The following is a 25539-nucleotide window of genomic DNA, read 5'->3' on the forward strand; positions in this document are numbered from 1 at the left end:
GTCTGAGGAACCCCAGAGTCACACGGCAAAGTATATGGACACAGGGAGAATGGAAGCAATCGAGCCTTGAATGCAGTGTTCCACAGGAAACAAAGGACACGTACCTCCGTTTCCTACCCTACTGGATTATTTGACACTTCAATCCACCTCTTCCCTGTTGTGTTCTCTCTTCCCGTTATCTAGAAAAGTTGTTTGGGATATGACTTAGTGGCAAATGATTTCATAAGTCAGCCATGATCGTGGCTGGTAAGAGGATGCTAGAAGCCTCTTTTCTGGAATCCTTCCCTTTTCCAGCTGTTGGAAGAAGAGTACGATAGACAGTATGTGAGCTAACAACCTCCCAGGTTCAGTGAATCCTTCCAGAGCACACCCTGCCTGCAGCTGGCTCTTGTGGCTGGTGTAACGCTCTCCTCGGGGGCTCCTCCCTCCCTCGCTCCCCTTGGTGTGGTCAGGTGTGAGTTAGGTCAGCAAGCTTCTCACTTGGAGCTTCCCCTACCACCTCAATTTGAGTTTCCTGCAGCAGAGACAGGAAACTTTGTCTCAAACAGGTTGGTACAGTGCCTTCCTGAAATGGATGGTGCGGTCCCTGATTATACCTGCCTTCTGGACGATTCTTACGAGGCAGTTCTCTTCCACTGCTGAGGCTATCACTGCTTTACAGATGCAGGACCTACACCCAGAGAAACAAAGCGACTTGCTTGAAGGCACCAGCCCCAGGAGGCCGGAGCAGGGCTGTGGCTCAGCTGTGCTGAATCGGAGCCTGGGGCCGCTGGTCAGGAGACCAGGGCTCTGAGGAGTGCCCACTGTGTTGCTGGGCTCCTGCCCAGGCTCGTGGGGTGTGTGACCACATCTCAGACCTGGCTTCCACCTCCCTGGCAGGTGGCTTAACCAGAAAGCCTCCGTGATGACGCACGGTAGAAATAGTATTAACCGGGAGCCGGAACTCAAACCCAGGTCTGTCAGACTCGGGCAGAAATGTCTGGAATCACAGCCCCCAGGAGCAGCAGCAGCAGAATGGCTGCCCACGTGTGCCAGGTGTGGGGCCAAGCATGCACGTATCATTTTGTTGAAATCGCAGGCCCATCTTTTGAGATGATTTTGTTTTTATCCCTGGGAGGAAAATGAGGCAGAGACGGGTATTATGTCTTGCTCAAGGTCATAGGAAAAAGGCAGAGCTCAACTCCATTTGGCTCCGGCTAACCCCAAAGCCCTCGGTTGATGGGAGACTGTCCTCGCCCTCCAGGCCCAATGCCCTCTGCCTGACCAGTGTGGCCCCCATCCCCTGCGCTCCCTCTAGTTTGGTGAACCTGGATTAATGGGGCCACTGCCTCCAGTTGTGGTCCAGCCTGAGCCACGCAGGTGGACCCCTTCTTCTTGTGCTGGTGTGAGACACCCAGAGATGGCAGGTCTGGCCTGACCAGGGAGGATGGGACATGGTATAGGGATCCCAGCACTGTGCCTACAGTGCTCTCCCTGGCTCTTAAGCTGCATGCGCTGGGAGAAATCCCAGTCAGAGCCACAGACAGCATCAAAGACCTCAGGCTGCAAGAGGGAGAGGAGCCCTGAAGCTGGGTGGAAGGCACACACTCCAGATGAGTTCTGCACAGGCCCATGCTCGCCACTGTCTAACTACTCCCCACCCTAGACCTCTTCCCTCTAACCGCCCCCCACCCAAGCTGCCTCCATCTGACCACACCCCACCCAGGCCACCTCTCTGACCTGCACTCAGACCTCCTCCCTCTGACCTCTACCCACCCGGGCCGCCTCCCTCTGACCACCCCCAACCTAGGCCACCTCCCTGTGACCTCCACCCAGACCTCCTCCCTCTGACCCCCACCCACGAAGAGCAGCCTCTTGGGTGATTCCACGCAATGGCAGGACTTAGAACCACAGGTATACATTGTAAAACTCGGACTTGCTTTTTACTAAATGAGATCTGTGGACACGTTTGAAACTGAAGAGCACTCCATGTTACTCACGGGCTCTTTGATGATTATATACTTCCCATATTGAGACATGGTTTCTTTTCTATATTTTGCCAACATCATAAAATCACAAAGGGGATGAGGAATTTTATTCTTTGCCGCGGTGGTCCGTGTTTCCCTGCAACATCAAGAGGGACAGTTGTTTTGGTAAAACCAGGCTCCATGAATGCCCTTGAGTAGATGAGAGAAAATTCCCTCAAAACAGAAAGTCTCCAGCCGGGTCAGACCTATGGTGTATAAGATTCCACTTCTTTTTGTTTGTTTTAAGTACCCAGAACAGCCCAGTGTGTATACAGGTGTTAGATGAGAGGGTGCAGGCCCCACGGCTCCTGTTCCAGACAACGGTGTGGACGAAGGTGGGTGCACGACACCTGATCCCTTCCCTGTGCATCTCCACGTCCCCGCTATCATTCCGATCCCGATGGTGCCTTTTATGGAAAGCCTAGTTAGTAGCGGAAAGTGACATTTACATCGGAAGATCGTGGTGTCCTTTCTGATTAGGAGAAACATTCCTTCTAGTTATAGAAAAAGCACCATTTTCCCGCATTCAGATATAACGATCACGTGAGACGTGCCCGGGACACAAAAGCGCAGACCCAGAGCCATCTGTTCTTCCCTGGTGTCTTCAGTCACTCAGAGCGAGGCTGGCGGTGGCTGAGCGGCTTTGTTCAAAAGCAGGACGAGAACCAGAACCAGGGGCGCCTGACCGATTCCGCCCCTGTGTGCCCTGATGGAAGAGCCAGGAGGCTCTGCCCTTGCAAGGCCAGGGACGGGGGGAGTGCTCTGGGTGGCATGGTGCGAAGTGGGGGCGGTCCCGTCCGCAGGGTCAGCAGTGCACCCTGGTCACCGAGGTGATGGCCGTGGTGGCTCAGGGAGCAGTGGGAGAGGCGATCTCTGTTTATTCTTTGTAGCATTTTTGTCGTTTCTAAGTTTTCTGCAGTGAAAACACAGTAATTACTTTTGCAATAGGCCAAAGACGATTTCTAACTGGCAGCAAAACCCCCTTCGTGCGAAGATTCGGTTACCCTCACTCTTGTGTGTCTGGACAGGAAATTGTGTAAACTCTGTTCTCATTGGCAAGTGCCCGTGTGTGTGTGTGACCCCTGGCCTCCCACCCTCCTGGCCCGGGAGAGGATGGGGGCACCTCGGGCTGCAGCTCAGGGCCTGTGGGAAGAGCTGACTCTGCCGGGCTAGCGGCCTTGAACATGGCCTTGAGTATGGCCTCGGGCTCTGCGTTTTCAGCTGACTTACACCAGCACTTCCTTGGCCTCCCAGTTCAGTCGTCCTCTCCTCGGGGAGACCAGCTGTGTCCACGGCATGGTGCCCCCTTCTAGGAGCACACAACCTGCTTAGAATCTGCTCTCAGGTGAGCTTGGCCCTGGTCTCTCTCTTCCTCCCAGAGACTCCCCCCGGGTAGAGACCTTATTAAGGATTACTTCGTACCTCTGCCTCCCCAGTATTAAGACGAGCGCCTGGCACATACCAGACATCCCACGAGTGTTCATGAAAGACTCCGGACAGTGCTCATGGGTGTGCACTGAGCATTCATTCTCGCGAGGGCAGCGTGCGTGTCACGTGTGCCCAGCACAGGTGCTCCCTGCCCCTCGGGGCTCTGGGAGTCAGATAATAGCAGGGGTCCGACTCACAGCCCAGGCTGTCCCACTGAGCAGGATTCCCCACCAGGCTGTCCTCAACATCACTCATCAGACTGTCCCAAGCCCCGGACCTCAGGACCCCTGACCCTCCCAGCTTGGGAGCTCCAGTTATCCTCCTGACTTTGCTGCCCTTCCCTCTCCACCCAGAGAACAAGCATTAATACTTGTGTGTATGTGCATGCACGTGTGTATGCACAATCATTTGGACCATTTTTTGGATCCTTTCCACTTAGTACATCACAAAAATTTTATTATATTATTAAATTATTCCTTGAAAGATTCTAAATAACTACACTGTAATCCATCCTATAGAACTATCAAATCTTGGGGCACATGGGTGGCTCAGTCTGTTAAATGCCTGACTCTTGATTTTGGCTCAGATCATGATCTCAGGGTCATGAGACCAAGTCCCACATTGGGCTCCGCACTCAGCATGGCATCTGCTCGCGATTCTTCCTCCCTCTCCCTCTGCCCTTCCCCCAACTGGTACTTGCACGCTGTCTCTCAAATACATAAATGAAATCTTAAAAAAAGAAATCTCATATCTTATTTAACTGTTTCCCTACTATCAGGCATCCATACTGTTGCCAATTTTGTAAAATCTTGTTAATTTTGTAAATAATTCTGTAATGATTGTAGTTCCATGAGCTCACCTTGTTTATTTCCCAAGGTACTGGAAGGACTGTCTCCCTTGGCCAAGGTGGAAACCTAGTAGGACCGTGGTTTAAAGTGGATGGGTCAGGACAGAAGAAAAAATTTTCCTTTCTGAAACTTGGATGTTCTTTCTTGCTTACAAGGTCACTCTGAGCCAGAGCTGTCTTGGAGTCAGCCACACCGTTCCATACTGCTCTAGTGGTATCATCGCTTGGCCGCAGTTAGAGGCCTATTTCTCATCCACTAACAATCTAAGCAGGTGGCCACTGATTTCCTTGCATGTTTCTAGACCAAGCTACACTCTTCTGATTGTATCAAGTTCATAGCGTGTTAATATCTGGCAGGTCAAAAACTTCATTGCTAGCCTTTCCCAAGAATTTCATGACAATTCTCCTATATTTATTCTCTATATCAGCTTTAGTGTCTATATGTGCGATGGTTCTCCCAAATATCCACTGAGATTTTTATTAAGATTTTATTAACTTTATTTATAATTTGAGATCTTTTGAAATGGCATCTTCCTATCTGGGATCACAGTACACGTCCCTTTGTATTCCAACCTGCTCTGACAGCCCCTCCGTAGAATGTACGCAGCCGTCTCTGTGTAGGTCTTGTGCTTTCATATGAAATTTATCCCAGAGTATTCAAGAGCTTGTTACCAACACAAATGTGGGTTGGTTTCACGATACAATTTCTAAGGAGTTATCATTATTGCCCAAAAAATGGTATTGCTGTTTTGTATTTTTGGCTTTATTCCAGCCCCTTTCCTCACTGTCTGGAGATTTTCTAGTTGTACGATCACATCCACAAATAACAGTGAATCTCGTTTGTCAACATTCATTCGGTTTATTTCATCTTCTTGTCTTATTTCGAAAGCTAGAGCCTCTAAAAACATGAATAGTAGAACTGACAGTCGAGCATGCCTGTCTTGTTTTGGACTTCAGTGCTTTAATATGTTACTCATTTACTATGTTTGAAGACGATGTCTGGCTAATACTCTCAGTTAGGGAGAGAGTATTACACACAGGATCTTCATTTTATCTCTGAGTGGTGCAGAAATGGCTACACCATTTCTAACAGGATTAGTTGCTGGATTTTGTTAAATGCCTTTTGCCATCTGTCGATATGTGACCTCGTATAAGGAATTGAAAGGTCTGCTAATTCTTGGAGGATTCTTATACTTGGGATAAACCCTAGTTGATTTTTGATTTAAAAATAATGGTGCTAAGTATTCCTAATGGTCTTTTTAAAAATGTTTTAATGTCTTCATGTTAGTGCTTGTAAACTAGGTAAGTTTATATTTTTTGTTTCAAGTGTTTATCATATTTTGGTGTTAGGGAAATATATATAATGAGTTGGGACACTGTATATTCTTTTCTGTGTTCTAGAATTGTTTGACTAATGTAAGAACTATTGCTTAAAAGTGAGATACAGCTTGCCCTTAAAATCAGCTAGGTTTGGCACCTTTTTAATAATAGATGATAGATCCTTTAATAGCTTTTTCAGTTTCTTTTATGGTTACCTGTCTATTCAGGCCTTTCTAATATACAAGTTAAATTTAGTAATGTCTCTTTTGATCCAGTTTCAAAAAAAAAAAAAAAAGATCCAGTGTCCTCTGGAGTTGAAACCATATTAACCCAGGTTGCATAATCTACTTAGTGAGAATTCTTCTACATCTATTGGTAGAATGAGAGGATTTCCGATTTGTTTTTTGTGTTTAAACTTCCAAAGAGCACTCACATAAACCGTCTCATGTCAGCCTTTCCTTATTCCTTCGGATCGATGAGGAAACCAAGGGGGAAGGGGGCTACGGGCTTGCATGGGGCCACACGATGTGTTAGAGGCAGAGTCTAGCCTCAGACCCAGGACTCCCACATCCTGTGCTAGACTTGTCCACCTGTGTTCTTCCCAGCTGGGGGCCCATCCTTCTCAGGGCACAAATGAGCGCCAAGTGTCAGGTCGGACTTCGAGCACAACTCTCCTTCTGGAGGAGGCTCCTTTGCACTCTGAATACCAACACCCCATGGAGTGTTTAGGGAAACAGCCCTGTGCTTAGATACGGGAAGTGAGCTGTAACTGTCTGGAAACGTATCACATCCACCAGTAAGGTTAGTCTCGTTTTCTAGAATGGGAAAAGAAAAGCATTCACTTGCTTTGAATGGCTCCAAGTGGATGTCTTTAAAAGCATTTGTTTACCTTTCAGTGGTTGAAGATGACACAGGCTGGGGTCCGAGTGTGGGGTCATGTTTTTGAGGGTATTTTCAGAATCATTCTGTGTTTGATGCAGCTTCATAAAGTAACATTATGCTCTGTCATGAAGGAGAGTAACACAGAATACATATATTGCTGTGGAATTGCTGAAAATGAGATATGACCAAGTTTTCTTTTCATTTAAATTCAATTAGCCAGCATGTAGTACATCATTAGTTTCAGATGTAGTGTTCAATAATTTATCAGTTGTGTGTAACGCCCGGTGCTCATCACATCACGTGCCCTCCTTACTGCCCATCCCCCAGGTACCCCATCCCCCCACCCCTCACCCCATCCCCAGCAAACCTTCAGTTTGTTTCCCAGAGTTAAGAATCTCTCATGCTGGGGCACCTGGGTGGCTCAGTGGGTTAAAGCCTCTGCCTTCGGCTCGGGTCGTGATCCCAGGGTTCTGGGATCGAGCCCCACATCGGGCTCTCTGCTTAGCGGGGAGTCTGCTTCCCCCCCGCTGCCTGCCTCTCTACCTACTTGTGGTTTCTGTCTCTCAAATTAAAAAAAAAAAAAAAAGAATCTCTCATGCTTTGTCTCCCGCTCTGATTTCTTCCCATTCAGTTTCCCCTCCCTTCCCCTGTGATCCTCTGTGCTGTTTCTTACGTTCCCCATGAGTGAAACCATGTGAGAATTGTCTTTCTCTGAGACTATTTCATTCAGCCTAATCCTCTCCACTTCCATCCACGCCAGTGTAAATGGTAAATATTCAATCCTTTCTGACGGCTGAATAATATTCGTTTGTGTATATGGACCACATCTTTATCCATTCATCTGCTGAAGGGCATCTTGCCTCCGTCTATAGTTTGCCTATTGTGGACATTGCTGCCATGAACATTGGGGTGCATGTGCCCCTTCGGATCACTACATTTGTATCTTTGGGGTAAATACCCAGTAGTGCGATTGTTGGGTCATAGGGTAGCTCTATTTTCAATTTTTTGAGGAACCTCCATACTGTTTTCCAGAGTGGCTGCACCACTTGTGTTCCCACCAACAGTGTAGGAGGGTTCCCCTTTCTCTGCATCCTCACCAACACCTGTCGTTTCCTGACTTGTTAATTTTAGCCACTGTGACTGGTGTGAGGTGGTATCTCACTGTGGTTTTGATTTGTAGTTCCCTGATGACAAGTGATGTTGAACATTTTTTCACGACACAATCCAGTTTTAATACTAGTTGGGGGGATTAAACATGAAAATCTTGTGAAGGTCTTAGCACAGTGCTACACATCACGAAAGCTGTTACAGCTAACAGTCACGACAGGTTTTGATGGAGGAAATTCGGCAGATTTCAGAATTCACCCTCGTCGGGAGACAGCTGTCATGCATTGTCACCCACGCATTCTCACAGAGCCCAGTGTCCCCTCCCATCCCACAGCCTCACCCCTTCCTCAAACTTTAGGAGCTGAACCGCTGAGACAGCAAATGCAGGTCTGGTTTGGGGGTCCTTTTTCTGCTTGCAGCAAGCAGGTGGATGTCAAGGCTATTTCCCTGTCCACTCCCCTGACCCCTGACCCCTCACGGAAGGCTCAGGACACCGCTGCCCTTTAAGCCCCAGTTGCCCAAGTCTGGCTTCATCGCAAGCTCAGTCTGCCTTCCTGACTGGCCCCAGGCTGAACACAGAATGATGTTGGGTCTTAGCATCTGCTGGTGATCACTAAGTAACTTCCTCGTCTGCTATTCCTGCTGTCCCGCCTGCCCACCATAGTGGTCATCAGCACACGTAGAACGTGGTCTGCGGTCCTCCCCAGGCTCCTCTCTGCTCACCTTGCCTGGCCCTTTCACCAGCACATAGCCTATACATCCAGTAAGAAGCTCCTTCTCTCCCCACCCCCTGTTTCCCCATAGCCTGTTCCTCCTCCCTCCAGAAAGCAGCCCCTGAGCCCAGGCCATGGCTCGCCCCACCTCCAGGCTCCCAGGCACCATGGACAGCGCCACGAGGCCCTGACAATCGGCCTCCAGACTGCCCGGGAGAGCTTTGGAATGCCTGGGACTCAACATACCTGCTCCACTGCCCTGCTCAGCCTCCAAGCCCACAGATTCTGCTGAAATCCCTGTGGGCCTCGAAGTTTTGGGCTTAAGGGGACCCTTAGCCAGCAGTGGTGCTGCAGCATCACGTCGTAGTAAGGGCCCTCAGAAACTGCCTTTCCAATTCTAACCGCTGGGAGTGTAAATTCTCCGCACTGATGTCCGGAAATAAGAGCGGTCTGGATCCACGTTTACTCCCTTAACTCAGAGCGGACACTCGCTGTGTGTTTGTGAAGTGAACCAAAGGACAGAGCAAATGAGTGGATGCAGGAGAACAAAGGCCTGACCTCCCCAGGGCTGCCTCCACATGACCTCCCCTGACTTGTGGCCCTGACTTGTGGTTCCCTCTCCAAGGCCAGGGAGCCTGGGCTTCCCCTTCAGCCAAGTCTGAACCTCTGGTTGGATCCTCTCGGAGACCCGCCTCTGGGTGGCACTTTTCCTCACAGAGCCGGGGCTCCCCTGGGACCTGCCATGAGCGGTAGGCCCAGAGCCACGAGATGACTTATTATTTATTATAAGGATCAATCTTCCTTATTTTTTTTTTTTTTTTTTTTTTTTTTTGCCCAGAATGCTGCTGAGTGGGCTGAGAAAATGCCCAAAGGCCCACCGTCCACATGTCCCAAGGAAACGGCAAACCAGGAGCTGCTGGCTCGGCTGCACAAGGCGGTGGGCTCCCACTACCGCGCCATTGCTCAGGAGTTCGAGAACTTTGACACCATGAAAACGAACACCGCCTCCAGGGATGAATTCAGGGCCATTTGCTCCCGCCACGTCCAGATTCTGACAGATGAGCAAGTAAGAAATGCATTTGGTTCATTGTCCTACGTGGTGGTGTGTGAACACATCAGGCCAGAGTTTAGGGCTATTCTCTATCTTGAAAATGCTGGAAGGTTTTGGGTGGTAGTGTTGTTATTGTTTTGTTTTCAGTCTCACTGAAGACTCACAGGAGCCTTTTGTTTGTGTAACAAGCATGAATTGCACCTTTTCAATCAGGGCACATATAAAATCAAGTTTTTAAAATCAAATTAAACTGGGCTCCAGTGACCACGCTCCCTCTTCCTTCCCTGGGTAATCGCTGGGCTTGTGTCACCCAAAGACGCAGCCGGTCTCTCCCCACACCTGAACGGGGCAGCATAGAGCCTGGGAGTTGCTCTGGGCCTCCCGCCAACCCCCGTTCCCTCTCCCCGGCCTCCCCCTGGTTCCATTGCCAGTGTTTCCAGAAGCTCTGGGGGTACCACTGTGGCCATGCTGGTGACCTGTCCACCCCACAGGCTGGACACAGGCCACCCTCTTTGAAGGCCTCCTGCCCATCACAGAAGAGATTCTCAGCTGTTTCCTCCTCAAAAACTGAATGGTGCTCTTTTTAGCTCTGACAACCTGTTGCACTGGCTTTTCTGCCCTCCGTGATGACCTTCCAAAGCCAAGAGCGCCTCCCAGCAGGACAGCATCCTGAGGGCCTGCCTTGCTTGCTGACTTCAGTCCGTAATATCCCTACGTGTCAGCGCCCAGGGCTTGTTCCTCACTGGGGCCCAAATGCCAAAAAAGAGCCCAGCACAGAGCAGGTGCTCAGCAAGTCCTAGTGAATGGATGGTGTCGTGGGTTCAGTGTCCACATTCTCCCACGCCACGGTCCAGTGGCCAAACAGCTGGGATGACACAGAGCACCAGAGATCCGAGCACAGAAGCAGAATTCCCTCCCCAGCAGACAATGCACTGCTCCAAGCACTCTCCACTGGTCAAACAAGCTGCCACCCTCGTCCTGGAGAATAGCTCAGGTGGAAACTGAAATCCGAAATACTTCCGGAAGCAGCCCCACCCCCGTCCTTCCTCTGACTCTGCTTCGGCTCAGCCTGGGTTCCTGGGTGGAGAGGTCACTCTCGGCTCCCAGGTTGGGTCACTCCACGATGAGGCCTCATTTTCTCAGGGTTTCAGGATTAAGGGCTAAGAGTATTCATACAGCGGACCCCCTCCCCACTCAGGCCTCTGAACTCGCCACCCCACAGAAAGAATTCATTCATAATGAGTAATATGAACATCAGATTTCACTTTCCTAAAATCCCACTTTTTTAAAGCATTTTGATCATTTTTGTTAACAAATGGAAGTGCTTTCCCCCCCAACCGTTCAGTCCCAGAGATCATCAAAGCTGAGCGAGATCACTATTTGCAAATACTTCTCTCCATTACCATAAACGGATAGAAACCTTTAAAATTAATCCAGTTGCCTTTATTATTCTATGGGGCCAACTAACAAAGGTTTGGCTAATAAAGATTTTTCATTTCATCTAAATGAGCAAAATTTTACTCTAATTATCGATGTAAATTAATGGCATGCTGGCATATCCGGTGTGTATGACAGAATTGGATTTGAATTGTCACTAAGAAAGCTTCCACCATCCCCAGCACATCCAGCCCCCCACCTCTCCAGCAAAATCAAGCACTTATTTTTAAATGCTGTCTCTAAAAATACACAGACACATCTCAAATATAGACTGCATCATCGAGGCATCAAAGTCTGGCGCAAGTACCATGGTTTAAGTTGGGGAACGATTAGCAAAAATTGTGCTCTATTTGGGAAGGATGCTTCTGGATACAGGCTGGCAAACAGGAAGCCAAAGCCATAGAGATGCACATTTTCTCCTTGTGTGAGTCATGTACCAGGACCTTCTTGGGTGGATGGTACCGTGTCTGTACGGGGAGACACAGAAGTAATTTGGCACCCCTAAATTGTCTGGACCTCACTTGCCATTATTCAGAAGGGCTCCCTGAAGACACTGGGACCCTTCCAGCCATGTTAACCAGCATCCTAGTAGAGATCTCCTGTCTTGGTTTATTGCCGTATAAAAACTAGCTCATCCAAAAAAAAAAAAAAAAAAAAACAACCATCATGAAGCTGAGACGTCAGCTTTCTTGACTTACAGAGTTCTGAAAACAAGGGAAGTGCCACATCTTTTGAAACCTTTTGGTGTAATTAACATTTCAGCAAAGGAGAGCGACTTTCGGAGCAGGTGGAGTTGGAAACTGATGGGTCTTTGTGACTCAGCAGAAAATGTCTAATAAAAGGCCGAAGGAGCTGGGTCCACTCGGATATGACTTAAGAAGATAGGGACCCCAGAGAGAGCCTCTCCTGGTCAGGCAATTTAGATCTGTCCGGGCGACCGCATGGGGACTTGGCTCTATTTGCGGCTGTTAGGAAAAGGAACCATTCAACATTCTGAACATTTCAGACATGGCGTTTCTTTAACAGACGCTTCTAGGAGGTGAGAAACACGCAGGCAAATAACAAACAGCCCTTCAGACAGGCAGACCTGGGTTTCAATGCTGCTTCTGCACTTGTCCAGCTGTGTGTCCTTGGACAAGTTACTCCACCTCTCTGGGCTTCATTGTCCTTGAACTTTGAGTTTGTTGTTGCTGCCGTTACCCTGAGGGTGCACGGTGCACAGGCACAGACTCCTCCAGCAGGAGACGGCCTCCGCTGTGTGTGGGCCCCAGAGCCGGCACCTCTGCCACGTTCCCACCCCTGATACCCCTTCCGTGGCAGTCAGACGCGATCTTGTCTCTGTGGTGGGTCTCGGGCAAGAGAGTTCCCAATCCTCCCATCCCCCTGCCGGCGTCACTGACCTCTGACCTTTGCTCTGTACAGGTGCAGACTCTGGGGTTGCCCCCACTCCTCCAGGCCTTTTGCTGACATCCTTCCCCCAGGCGCCATGGATCTGTGGCTGGGCCCTGAGGGAAGGAGTTCCTACCCCTCCTAGAGGCAGACGGGTTTGCTTCTTCCTTCCCTCCCCCAGGGGTCCTGGTCTTGAGTGGGTTTTGCTACGCCTCCCCCAGCGGCTTTAGGCTTTCACTTCCGAGCCGAGGCTCTGGAGAAGCGAGTCTGTCTATGCCGTCGTCGTTCGCATTGTCTCCAGAGCCGCGACAGGGGCGGGTGGAGGAGAGCGTGTGAGCGTGAGTGTGACCTGTGTCTGGGCCTCCCGGCCAGTCCAGCCCCTGGTGCCAGCCCACACTTGCCCTGGACGGATCTGTTAACATTGTAGCCAATTTCCTCCCGAGCTCTGCCAGGCGTGAGGGCTGGGGTGTCCGGTTCTCCTGGAGACTTGGGGCTCCATGACATTCGGTCCCCTGGGTTCCCTGGAGCCTCCCCTCTCTGATGGGCCTTACACGTTCTGATCTGGTAAATATTTGACTTTCTCTTGTTGTGGGGATGGGAGGGGCGCTGTCTGGCAGTTTCCCCATCACAGCAGTGGACCCCGAAGTCACGTGTTTTTCGGTGTTCGGAAGGCAGTTGCTACCGCACGTTGGAAGGGGACGTTGCAGGAAGCGCACGATCTGCCGCCGTGACATGGAAACTGACTCACTTTCAGCTCGTTCACAAACCGCCAGAATTTTGCCTGGCTTTCGCGCCCGGCTCCCAGACCTGTAATTTCAGAACGCGCTCTCGTGGCGCCCGTTTCCGGTCCTCTTGATGCCTCTCCAGTCCCCGCAGCCCCCAGCAGCCTCCGTCCTGTGCCACATCCTTCGCCTCGGTCGGTGTTCTTGGGTGTGCGGACCTATCAAGATTGAGGGGCCACGTGTGGGCTTCCACTTCCCACCCATCCAATTCCACGTCCTCCTGGCAGCGTTCATTCTGCCCTTCATGGTGCAGAGAGGATTTCCGTGGTCCTGCCTTGACTTTCACTTGTACCACAAGATCTAATTAGGAGTTGGTCCCTCCCTGCTCCTCCTAGCAGACCAGGAGACACCATTATTGTCCTTGTGGTTCCATAAATACCCTCGTTTCCATGCTCTAGATGTTCGCTGCATCCTCAAACATTCACACCCTCCTTTGCATTTACCCTTGATAACATGACCTTCCTCCTCCTTCCTCCCCCGTGTTGCTAACGCAGGCATGCAGGAGAGCCCCCCACAACCCATTCCCTCTTATTCAGCCACATCTCACTGTGTTTCCTGAAAGCCCTGCATGAGGACTGGGATCTCAACATGGCTTTGTCTCATTTTTAAAGGATCTTACCATGGTCTGGTCAGTCTTCTGTGAGTTTTGTAGGACTTTCAGCAGTTGAGCAAACACTTCCAGAGCACCTGCTGTGGGCTAGTCCTTTTGTGAGATGTTCAACGTTCGAAGATGAGTCTCGGACAGTCTTCAGAGAGCTTCAGGACCGGGAAGGGTGATGTCACTTGCATGGGTGGCTTCAGCACAAGGGGAGAAGGTAGAGAAGTGTGCCAGTCATCTGTCCGGGGGGGTTGGGAGAACCTTCCTGAAGGGAGACAGTTGGAGGTGGTCACTGCCCTTGGTGATGGTGAGTTCTCTCTGAGACCGCGTGGTGAACCACTTTCTCAAGGTCTCTCGTTTCCACACGGCGCCTCTTGGAGCCATTTCAAAAGAATCTACTATTCTTTGGAAATAAAAAGTTTAAAACATTAATCAAGAATATTGTCCCAGACTAAACCTATTTCCCTTCTCAGGGCCTGGAACATTCCCTGTCTCTTCCCCACCCCTCAGTGCTTCATTTCCAGAATTTCAAACAGCCAGCGGGGTCTCTCATCACTGCCTTTGGGAAAACCAGAGGCCAAAAGCGCTGGCCAAGGCCAAGGCCCACAGGAAGGAGGGGACACCGCTCCCCTCGGCATGTGCTGAAATCTGGGGCCTTACCAGTTCTGAAAGGCCCTAAAAACCAACTCAGAATTAAGTTACCCCTCTTCTTAGTTCCCCGAAAGCCCTCAGTCATCGAAAGCGGCTCAGGTAGGATGCTGGGGTCACTTTGCTCTCTATCTGTGCTCATATGGTCCAGACACAGCCTGAAACCAACCCAAAGCCACACGCTTCACTCTGGTTTCCCTTTTTCAGCCGGTGGGGAGGCAGCTCTGGTCCTCTGTGGGCCGCGTATTACGGCTGTGAGCGCAGCGGGGAGCGTGGCAGAACTCAGGTACCTGCAAGGAAGAGCAATGAGTCCGGCTGGCCTTCCCCAGGACCACGGTGGACCGGGCTTTGATTTGCATTTTCCCCCACAGTGTCCTTATATACACGCAGCTCAGGCTCTGTGACTCACCACAACATTTAATGGCTTCAACTACTCACTAAGGGCACAATTCAATTAAAAAATGTCCTGCGGAAGCCATGAGTAATCCTCTTGAACGAATGAATCCTCTTGAATGAATAATCCTGTTCGTCTTTCAGAGGCTTCCATCAAGCACAGACCAAGTGGGGTTCCCCCCCTTTTCAATTTTTTTTTTTAATAGATGTGGGTCTCGGACCTCTGCTGTGAGCGCTGGCCTTCCCCAGCTCCCGCCCACGTCTCAGGGGCGCCGCGGGAGACTCCGTTGGGCTCTTACGCTGGGGACTGACGTCTGCTTCTTTGCCAGTTTGACAGACTGTGGAGCGAGATGCCAGTCAATGCCAAGGGCAGGCTGAAGTACCCAGACTTCCTGAGCATGTTCGGCTCCGAGAGAATGGCAACACCGCCGACCACTGGCAGTTCCGTCAAGGCCCAAAGGGGCAGCAGTGTTCCCGAAGTCTCGTACAGAAGTAGGTCTGCAGTGTCATCGCCCACCCACGACCTGAAGCCTGGGTTGAAACCTCCGAGCCACCCGTGTGTGAGTCCTTGATGTTGTGCCGCCACCACCAGGGCCCCAAAGCCCCCTAGAGTCTCTAAGGGACAGGTGACTGAGAAGGTCACCTGGGCAGAGCCTGGGGTAGGGTCACAGGAGAGGAGCCCACAGGTGTGTCCTTAGCACTCACCTGCCTGGAGAAGGAAGGGCGGAAGTGTGAGGAAAGATTGGGGAGACGGGAGGTGGAAGGGAGGTATGGGGTGTGGAAGGAGGAATAAGGCGGCTTTAGGGTGAGAAATGGGTACAGGAGCAGGGGCAGGAGACTCTAGATGTCAGCAAGCTGGGGTTTCATCAGGCAGGAAAGCAAATGCCCCGTGGTAGGGAGGCAGTGTGTACAAGGCCCCAACTGTGTGCCCTGCTGTGAAGTGTTGCTCCCATTTTACAGCTGAAGATACTGAGGCTCGAATAGGTATCCTTACATTAGATGCGGAGAGACCCAGTTTCAAACCAAGGCCTGTCTAACGTTGCGGCTCTGTCCCCAGGCTGAGCTGCCCAGCCTGGGGCACAAGAAAGAGTCCAGATTCACGGAGGCTCTTGCCTCATCTGTGGGAAGGATGACAGTGTCTCCAGGGAAGGGGGCTTGAGAGTATCCCAGCCATGTACTTAGGGCCGCCATCACTGGGCTTCGTGCTTGGTGAGCGCTCAGAGACGGAAGTTATCCTTCCTTCACTCAGTCGATGCATGTTTACTGCACACCTACTATGTGCTGCATCTTTATTCTAGAGCTGAGAATGAACAAAGGTGCCTGCCCTTGTGGAGTTTACATTCTTGGAATAATAGCCAAGAAACGGTGAATAATAAGTATTTAACAAGATGAAGACAGTGAGTAGAGCAGAATGAAGGGTAGGGGGTCAGGAGGACCCCAAAGATGTCCAGGTCCTAATTTCTGGGAGCTAAAATATGTCACCTTACCTGGCAACGGAGAATCAGGGCTACAGATGGAATTAAAGGTGCCCACCAGCTGACTTAAGACAGGATTATTCTCAAGTGGCCAGGAAGGCCCAAGGCACCCACAAGGGTCTGTACACGGGGAGACAGAGGCAGAAGGGAAGTGTCAGAGAGACGCCATTGGAGAAAGGGCCACCTGATGCTACTGACTTGGAAGGTTCAGGAAGGGACCACAAGCTCAGGAGTGTGGGCACGTCTAGATGCTGGAAAAGGTAAGAATCAGATTTTCCCTTAGAACCTCGGAAAGCACTCAATCCTACTGACACCCTGATTTTAGCTCAGTGGGACCCATTTCAGGCTTCTGACCTCCAGAACCGGAAGAGAATAACCGTGTGCTGTTTTAAGCCACCAAGTCTCTAGCTCTGTTACGGCAGCCACAGGAAACACTCTGCGGGGGGGTGGGGGGGGCGCGTGCGGGCACAGCAAGGACCTGGGCTTTCAATGCCGGGGTGGAGCCCTGCAGGTGTTTAAGCAGAACAGTGATATGGACAGCAAGCCTCCGTATAAAGGCGCCTGTCTGTGTGTTGAGTAGGGGCTATGCGTGGAGCGGATGCTGGAGGCGTGGGCAGAAGAAGCAAGGAGTGGGGGAGAGGCTGCAGTGGTCCAGGGGAGAGGCCTGGTGGCTCTGAGCGAGGTGGGCAGTGGGGAGCTGGTGGCCAGAGGTCAGATGCTGGATGTGTCTTTGAGGTAAAGCCAATAGGATGTCCCAACAGATTAGGTGTTGGCTTGAGAGAGAGAGTCCAGGATGGCTTCTGAGGTTTTGGCCTGAGCACCTAGAAGAAAGGTGTTACATCCACCCAGATGGGGAAGGCGCAGGTGGTACAGGATTCCGGAGGAAGAGCAGGACTTCAGCAGAGTTGGTTACTGTAGCAGATAACCTTAGGACGGAGGATGCATGGGCTACATCCAATTCATTCCCTGTATTTAAATGGATAATACAATAGAACGAGAACGGCCTCATACTTGGTCCACATAATTTCACAATATTGCACATTCTGGAAGGGAGTGCAGGATTAGACATCCATGAAAATGACAAGTGACTCCCTTTCTTTGATAAGACTCTTCCTCTGGTGAAAAATATGTTATTGTCACCACACACACTCACACACTCACACACCAGTAATATATTTAAATAACATCTCCGTATACTTGAATCTTGGCTACATGTTTATTTCCAAAACTATGTTGGTCATTGCATTTAGGCGCCAATACAGCCCACTGATGGAAGTAACAAATGGCAGGATACCATCTCTGTTTTGCTCCTCCTTTATTTCTGAGCTAATACTGCCTGTGAAATCTTGAACCCCAAACCTGAGCCCTGCCTGTAAGTTTGTATCATGATTTCCATTTTGAATCTCACATTACAAGACAATTTCCGTTCCTTTCTCTCTAGACCCCCGCCAGTGCCGGCTCGGCGCCGGGCCCCCTGCCCTTGCAGAACTGTGAGCCCATAGAGAACAAGCTCCGGAAGCAAATCCAGGGCTGCTGGCGAGAGTTCCTGAAGGAATGCAAAGAGAAGGACGTGAACAAGCAGGGCGAGGTCACCACGGCTGAATTCCTGGGTGCGTTCTCGTAGAGTGTCACCTGCTGGCACAAGCCCATTCCCCCCCGCTGCCGCCGTGGCAGGCTGGGGACCTCCATAAATGCTGCCTTGGGGGACAAGAATTCCTAAAGCACCTCAACCCACCACAGGGCACGTTCACGCCCACATGACCAAGTCTGCCCGCCGTGGCGTTCTCAGCGTTAGAAATCACGGACTTGCTTGTGGTCTCCGGGCGGCATGAAAGGTTCACAGGCTTGGAGAGCTGGTGGAGATGGGACAGGCGGAGGAGGGCCACGGCTGGGGACAGGCCAGCCCACCCAGGGCATCTGCTTCACCCTATTGATCGCTTTGATGAGCTGTTCAAATGACATCATCTGGGTTTATAGTTCGCCTCATGGTTGCATGTGATTTATGCAGCATTTTACGTTACATAAAGGTAAATCTGACCTTGTCGCTCCCCTGTTTGAAGCCCCCTGTGGTCAGCTCCCCCTCCTCCTGACCAATCTTTAGGTCCCTTTTTAAGGAAAATGTTTTTCTCAAGAACCTCCAATATTCATATAAATCACTTTCATGATAATCACTGGTTAAAAGTGTGCGAACCAAACAAGGTGTGAACCCTGTAAGTGAACAGCTCCTATGAAAAATAACCATTTCTAAATGAAATATAAAAGATGAAATCAATAATAATCAAGCATTGTTCCACTGATTTTACATGACATGTTTTGCTAAAACCAAATTAGCAATGTTGGTTTGAATGCATGTTTGAGTTCCATTTGGTTTTTAGTTAATTCTTTTGATTTTGAGGCTGATGAACCTTAGCTTGTCTCGTCGCTGTGTTTAGTTTTTACCCAGGAACCCGCTGAAGCCGCCCATCCATTATCCTGCTCAGCTTGTCTGGCTTCAGTAGCAGGTCCAAAATTCCATGCTGTAAAATGTACACTTATTGATTTTCAGAAGTCCTTCTGTATGTTCTGAGCCCTGCTGATGACTTTCTGCAAGTCGGAACAGCAGAGCCGGGCCGTCCCTGGAGGCTCCCCAGCCCAGCCACGTCCCGCCCCGCGTGTCCTGGTCAGCATCGCGATCTGCTGTCTCTTCTGTACAAAGGCGGAAGGACCTCGGGTTGCACATTGCACCTGGTGTCTTCCAGCCTGTGTTTGGTTTGAAGGCACCGATTATATACAGAAAGTCACTTCCGGTGCTTTTCCTCCCCAGCCTTAGCAAGCAGCGCTCCGACTCTGTCCCTCCCCGTTCCTCAGCACGGCTTCCTCTGTGCTCTGACTGTACTGCTGGGACCACAGCAGTGGCGGCTGCAAAACGCGACAGCCGGCCAACACCAGGCCAGCAAGGGCCCAGCAGGATGCAGGGGACCCCTCCCTCCTCGCCGCGTGGAGTTTGCCATGCACCTGCCTGTCTGCTTCCGTGTCTGTCCAGCCACACCCACCATGAGCCTGTGAGCCAGGACCCAGCCCCGAGCCCCTCAGCAGGAGATGAATGAATGCGGGCATGAACAAATGAATGAGTGAACAAATCGCCAGCAGCTGAACCGGTGTTTCTGTCTTTAGCTCTTGTGGAGAAGTTCAGTCTGGACATAAGCAAAGAGGAATGCCAGCAGCTCATCGTGAAGTACGATTTGAAGAACAACGGGAGGTTTGCGTACTGCGACTTCATCCAGAGCTGTGTCCTCCTGCTGAAAGCGAAGGAAACCTCCCTGATGCAGAGAATGAAAATTCAGAATGCTCATAAGATGGTAGGCAGAGTCACCCTCCGGCAATGCGTGGGGCGTGAAAGGCTTTCTCACCTCTCTCAAGTCATTGTAAATTCGGATCGTCTGGCTTCATAGCCATAGTGGGCACAGTGGGCACAGAGCCTCTGGGAGGGGCCACTGGCCAGTGAGGACCCACCTGTCAGATGTCCCCGGTCTCACTGCCACCTCCCCTCGGACCCCGAAGATGGACTCAGATTTTGTCTATACACATATACATGGAAATCACACGTGCGTGATAATCATGGTATCTGTATATCACGTGTGTGCAATATATGGGACAGGTGTGATGGGTGCGTACTATATTCGTGTGATCTGTGCGTGTGGGTGTGTACACATGACTCTCGTGATGCGTGCACATGTTCTCATGATAGTGCGTGTGCGCCGCGCTTGTGTGATGAGTGCGTGTACGTATAATGCGAGTGTGTAGACACTTACCAAGCAAGTCTCTGCTGTCCCGTCTTCTCCATTACATAAAGGCCTGTACAGCCCCAGCACTTTCCAGGCGGGCACATGACCCCCAGGGTCTGCTCGGTGGGCACAAAGCCAGCAAGCTGGTGGCTTTCTCAGGGAGGCAAGAGGTGCAGGTAAAGGCTTTGAGAGCATCGCAAACAGCTCAAAATTTCCTTCCTTGGAAATGACTCAGAGATTTTCTTTCTCTCCTTCTGGAGCCCCGTAAGAGCCTTGAGACCCAAGACTGGGGACAGTAGCCTGGCTCTCTGGCTCCTCCCCCAGCACCAGGAGACACCTGTTTTGCAAACAGAAGTGAAACTTTTTTTTTTCTTTCACTACAAAAGAGTCTGTGTTTTAAGGACTCAGGTGACTGGATTGGGTCCCCTAGGATAACCCAGGACATTGTACATGTCTCTCTCTTTTTTTTTTTTTTTTAAGATTTTATTTATTTACTTGTCAGAGAAAGAGAGAGAGCACAAGCAGGGGGTGTAGCAGGCAGAAGGAAAAGTAGGCTCCCTGCTGAGCAAAGAGCCTGAAGTGGGGCTCGATTCCAGAATCCTGGGATCATGACCTGAGCTGAAGGCAGAGGCTTTAACCCACTGAGCCACCCAGGCGCCCCAAAGTGAAACATTTTTAATGGAAACATCCATCTATGTTTAAGCCTCTGGGGCAGGCCAGACCCTTTCCTCTGGGTTGGGGGAAGGGGGGGTTGGAGACTCATCATCTTTCTTGCCTAAACTGTACCCACAATGCATTGTCTACAGTTTCCTTTTTGTTTTTTTTGAAGAGGAATGAGAACCGAAAGATGCCTAAATAGCAGGTGGAGGGCACCGTCCTAGGTTTTTACCTTTTCTCTCCATTATTTATCAGTTTTGTGATCCACACTCACACCCAGTCCAGCCTGTTCTCACGGACTCGCCATTCTCCCGTCTCTCCGAAACATGAAGCAAACAAACCAACAACAGCTTTCCCTGCTGCTTCTCCATCATCTGTGATACTGAACTAAGGGCAAGTGCAGCTAGCGTGGCCAGCTCGGGGGGCAAACAGCTCCAGCCACCCCGGGACACAGCTGCAGGGACCCGCGTGCAGGGCAGACCGGGCCGCCCCAGCCACTCCCCGCGGGTCCCCGTCATGCCCGGGAGCAGCAGGGTCACGCTGGGTCAACCCAGCAAACAGTAGACCCCTGGAGAACGTTTCTATGCAGCTAAACTTGCATGTGATTTTGTGCAGAATCGGGTGTCGTCGTTGTGTAGTTCCTGCTTTAGACGAGAGCTAGCATCAGAGGCTTAGGCCAAGTGATGGCAGAAAAGGCTAAGATTAAGACAGTTGTTTCTCTAGCTCGGTTTTGCTGTGAGCGGAGAGAAGACTGTCTTCCTTACATCTTCAGGGGACCCAGGAGCACAGGTGCGAGCTCTGGAAACTGCACAGCCTGCAAGGCCCCTGCCAGCTCTGGCATTCCTCCCCCTCTCCGGGCCTCAGTTTCCCCTCCTGAAAATAAGGGAAGAAGCTGCTGGGTTCTAAGGCCCCTTCTGAAACCTCCCCTGTGCAGAGACTGCCCATCTGCACCAAGGGGCCAAAAAGCTGACTCCTAGTCTCCTGGCAGTGAAGCGACAGGTGCTCTAAGACGGTCCCACTGGGAGCTGAGCCTCGGGGCAGAGACCAGCGCGCTGCCCGTGTGCTGTCTCACCGCCACCCCCAACCCCGCCCCAGCTCTGGACATTACCCCAGGAGGGACTACAGCTGCCACTCTGTGCTTCAGAAAGAGTCCGGCCTTCCACCCCGTCCCTACCCTGGGTGCGAGTGATAGGTGGGAGACAATTCTCAGGGCCTTTCCTAGGAAAGCGTGCGGCCAGCACCTCCAGAAGGCCTGCCCCGCCTGCTGCTGGTCCTGGTCCGTGTTCCAGTCCCGCCATTTCTTTTTCTAGTTCTTTGGGGATCTTCTCTGCAGGGACGGCCCTCTGGGAAAGCCAGGTCCACCTGGCTTTCCGGCCACTCCCGAGCTATCCTAAGCTAGGATGGGAAGAGCCTTTCTTGAGCCACGCATGGGTGTGGGAAGAGCCAGGAAAGCACAGAATCCTTTCTTTCTCGAGTGCAGATCGGGTACATCGGGAGCTAACTAAAGCTAGAGGGTATCTGGTGAGTTTCCATCGTAGGTGCTAGATGATGGGAAAATTGAAAGCAATTTAACTTTGCACTAATTTGTTTTATGTAAAGCCATGTTAAAATTAAACCTTCCCAAAATGTGTTACACATTATTGCCTACAGTTCACCTCTGTGATATTCAGACGTGTTAAGGCAAAATCATGCTAAAATATCTTGTTTTCAATCTAATAGCACCTAAATGAAATAATCACAGTGTAGTGTACTATCTAATTACAAGATATAATTACAACCTTGTGATTTTTTTTTAAACTCTATTCATTATCATAACCTACTTAGAAGACCCAAACTGAAATCTCTTTCCCTCAAAGTATTTTGCAATCGGCCAGCTATCTCTCCCTGGCCCCCTCTCTCCTCCCTAACCTGAGAGGAGCAGAGCCCAGATCTGTCCTGGTCCTGCCCCTTCACTTCCCTGAGCCTCCCTCTTCCACTCTGTGAAATGGGGATCAACGCCGCCACCTTCCTCCCAGGTGGGGGAAGCAGGTGGGGAGTAAGTGACGCGTAATGAACAGCAGGGTTGGTGATCTGCCAGTATGGCGATGAGCTCTGCTTGGAGGCCCCGTCCTAGAGGGGAGTGGACCAGGGTAGGGATGAGTAGGGGCAAAACAGGTCGAAGGTCCTCAAGGGGAGCTCACGGCCGCAGGGCTGAGTCTGTCTGCCCCACGCTACCCGTTCAGAAGCTCCATTCTCACCGCTTCTTGGTTTTTGTGTGTGTTTTTTTTCCCAGAAAGAATCTGGTGCTGAGACTTCTTCCTTTTATTCAGCTTTACTGCGTATTCAGCCCAAAATCGTGCACTGCTGGAGGCCGATGCGGCGCACTTTCAAAGCCCATGATGAGGGCGGGACGGGGCTTCTAAGCGTGGCTGATTTCAGGAAGGTGAGCTCAGCTCTTGGGTGTCTGTTGTGTCCGCACCGGGAGAACCAGCCACATGCCAGTGGCCAGAAAACCTCAAAAGAGGAGCCCTCACCTCCCTGGTGAAGGCCCAGGTGTGAGCGGCTATCCTGGGCCTCGTTTCCTTGGGGCCCCGAAGTTGTCACGTGCCCCTCACCTGCAGACCCCAGGTTCTCCTCCCTGAAATTTTCTAGAACCCTGCGGGGACATGACCTGAGCCCTCCGGAGGACACCACTACAGGGGCCACTGGTGCTTGGAGCCCGGGCCAGACCCCACACAAGGCTGGGCCCGTGGTCTTCATGGAGGAACCAAGGCCTGCGTCCACCCTGCAAGACCCCCAGAGCAGGAGCTCAATAAAGCAGGGTCCCAGCTATGGGACCTCAGCCAGCAGAGGCCAGTGCTGCCTCCTGGGAGACAGTCGCCCCTCTCCTCCCCCAGCCGCCCTCCCCGTGGCGCTGGCCACCTCCCCACAGCAGCTGGCCCAGCCGCTCTCCCCTGCAGTGTGAACTCTGGCGCCTCCGACGTGCCCACGGGAGTGTGCAACAATCCTAGGACGCAGGGTCCACGGGGCGACCGCAGGCACCTCCCCCCCAGACCAGAAAAATGGGCCTCACTCAAAGCTGAGTCAGAACTCCCACTTTCCGAATCATGTAGAACTCGTTGACTTAGCAGATTCTGGGCCCTGATCCCAGCCTACCCGCTTTCTCCACCCCCGCCCAGCCATGGAGGTTGAGAAAGTAACTGCGGTCCGAACGTTAGATTCAAAATCACGTGTTGCAGTCAGGAAGAACGTTCAAAACGCCAAAGGGCGATGACCTCAAAATGCACTTCCAAAAATGTTTCCCCTAGGTTCATCTCTGCCTTCAATTAAAACAAATTTTAAAAGTAAAACCCTCTCCCTTCAAGTCGGGAACATGAGCAGAAGTTGGTGGGTGGGCTGATGGGGCTGCCAGAAGGAGGGGACGTCCCAGCACCTCCCCCGGGGACACCTGCCCTCAGGCCACCCCCCCACCCCCCCAACCCCCAGTGGCTTTCCAGCTCAAACTGTTTGTCTTTACTTTGGGCTCAAGTCAACTCTCAGCCTGGCCTTCTCCTTCCGCCTCCAGGCCAAGAGGGGAAGGAAACAGGGTCCTGTCTGCATCCCAGGCACTTGGGGGTGGGTGGCAGAGGGAAGGGAGTACTCGAAAGGTAGATGTGGCCTCAACAGAGCCAGATTCTGAGACGAGCTGGGAGTCAGGGATACGCAGGCTCAGCTTCTTTGGCGGGGCCTGTCATCCCACTGCCCGGAGGAATCTCGGGCTCTTCCAGCCCCGTGTTCTAGCCTCCTGTTAGAAACAAATTATAACACATATATTTCTAAGATAGGAAATCCATAACTTAATCTTTACTTTTACTTATGAGGGAGACCATCTATTAGGGTCTGTCTTAGCTGCATGTCACAGGGGGGACCCAGCAGCTTAAACGCAGGAAGTCTGTTTCTCGGTCACATAAAAGAGGCCCCGGGCTAGCAAGAGCTAGCTCGGTGCTGGACAGTCACTGGGGACCCCATTGTTCTTGCTCTACCATTCTTAGCACCTGGCTTCCTTCCACAAGGTTGCCTCATGGTCTGTGGTGGTTGCTGGGGCCCCAGCATCACGTCTGTAGTCCAAAGGGGCCAGCGCCTTTAATTTAGAGGAGGCTTCCCAGAGGTCCTCTATCACGTTCTCACTTGGATTTAACTGGCTAGAACATACCTAGCTCCGAGAGAGGCTGAGAAGTGTGGCCTTTTAGCTGCACACATAGCAGCCTGGTAAAGACCAGGGCGTCTGCTCACTGAGGGGGAGGGGGCAGCCGCTGCAGGTGGGCAGCCAGCTCGGCCATGGGCCGTGTTACTGTCAGATCAGCCACACCCGGCTCCCTGCACCTGCTGTCCCGCCCTCCTCCCAGGTGGGCTGCACCCTGAGGCCCCGCCCTCGTTAAGGCCCTGTGGCTAGGTCTCCCACCTAGCGTTCTACTCTCTGTCCATCTGCCTTGCCTGAATGTGTTGACCAGCCCCACTACCCTGCAGCGAGTGGGGAGGCGATGGCTCTTAACCTTCTATTCGGGGAGGGGAGGGTGGGGAGAACCAGCAGCTTCCATAGGACAGGAAGAGTCTCCAGCTTGACACCCATGATGCATGCTCTGACCCTTGGCAGGGCGAGGGCAGAGGAGAGAGGAGGCAGGAGGGAGGGAGGGAGGCGGGGTGGGGGGGAAAGGGAAGGGCATGTGCAGTGCGGGGAGAGGGCTGCTGGGGCCGCTCTGGAGGTGGGATGTTGGGACGGGGTGCCGGAGGGGCAGCACGTGGCCGGCCCCTTGCTGGCAGCCCACCCCCTTGAGCGCACGGGCCAGCGGGGGCTCTGTCCGGGGGGCTCTGTCCGGCAGGTCCTGAGACAGTACAGCATCAACCTCTCGGAGGAGGAGTTCTTCCACATCCTGGAGTATTACGACAAGACGCTGTCTTCCAAAATCTCCTACAACGACTTCCTCCGGGCCTTCCTCCAGTAGGTGACTGCTGTGGCGCATCCGGTGGAGACCAGCCGGGACCACGAGGCCTGTCCCTAAGACTAACGAAATCCCAGAATCGGG

The 25539-nt window shown here is 51.7% G+C and overlaps 1 protein-coding gene across 1 annotated transcript in view; it reads left to right on the plus strand.

Annotated features, from left to right (window-relative positions):
- EFCAB6 (EF-hand calcium binding domain 6) overlaps nucleotides 1–25539 on the plus strand; it is a 221107-nt gene extending 195568 nt beyond the window's left edge. Inside the window, exons 28-33 of the mRNA XM_032882820.1 lie at nucleotides 9142–9369; nucleotides 14931–15161; nucleotides 17518–17686; nucleotides 19230–19414; nucleotides 22770–22919; nucleotides 25336–25539. Of these exons, the coding sequence (XP_032738711.1) occupies nucleotides 9142–9369; nucleotides 14931–15161; nucleotides 17518–17686; nucleotides 19230–19414; nucleotides 22770–22919; nucleotides 25336–25458 (1086 nt within the window). The 3' untranslated portion in view covers nucleotides 25459–25539. The remainder of the gene's footprint in view (nucleotides 1–9141; nucleotides 9370–14930; nucleotides 15162–17517; nucleotides 17687–19229; nucleotides 19415–22769; nucleotides 22920–25335) is intronic.

This window comes from Lontra canadensis, unplaced genomic scaffold, assembly GCF_010015895.1.
Source record: "Lontra canadensis isolate GAN:19392208 unplaced genomic scaffold, GSC_riverotter_1.0 scaffold84, whole genome shotgun sequence".
Classification (NCBI taxonomy): domain Eukaryota; kingdom Metazoa; phylum Chordata; class Mammalia; order Carnivora; family Mustelidae; genus Lontra; species Lontra canadensis.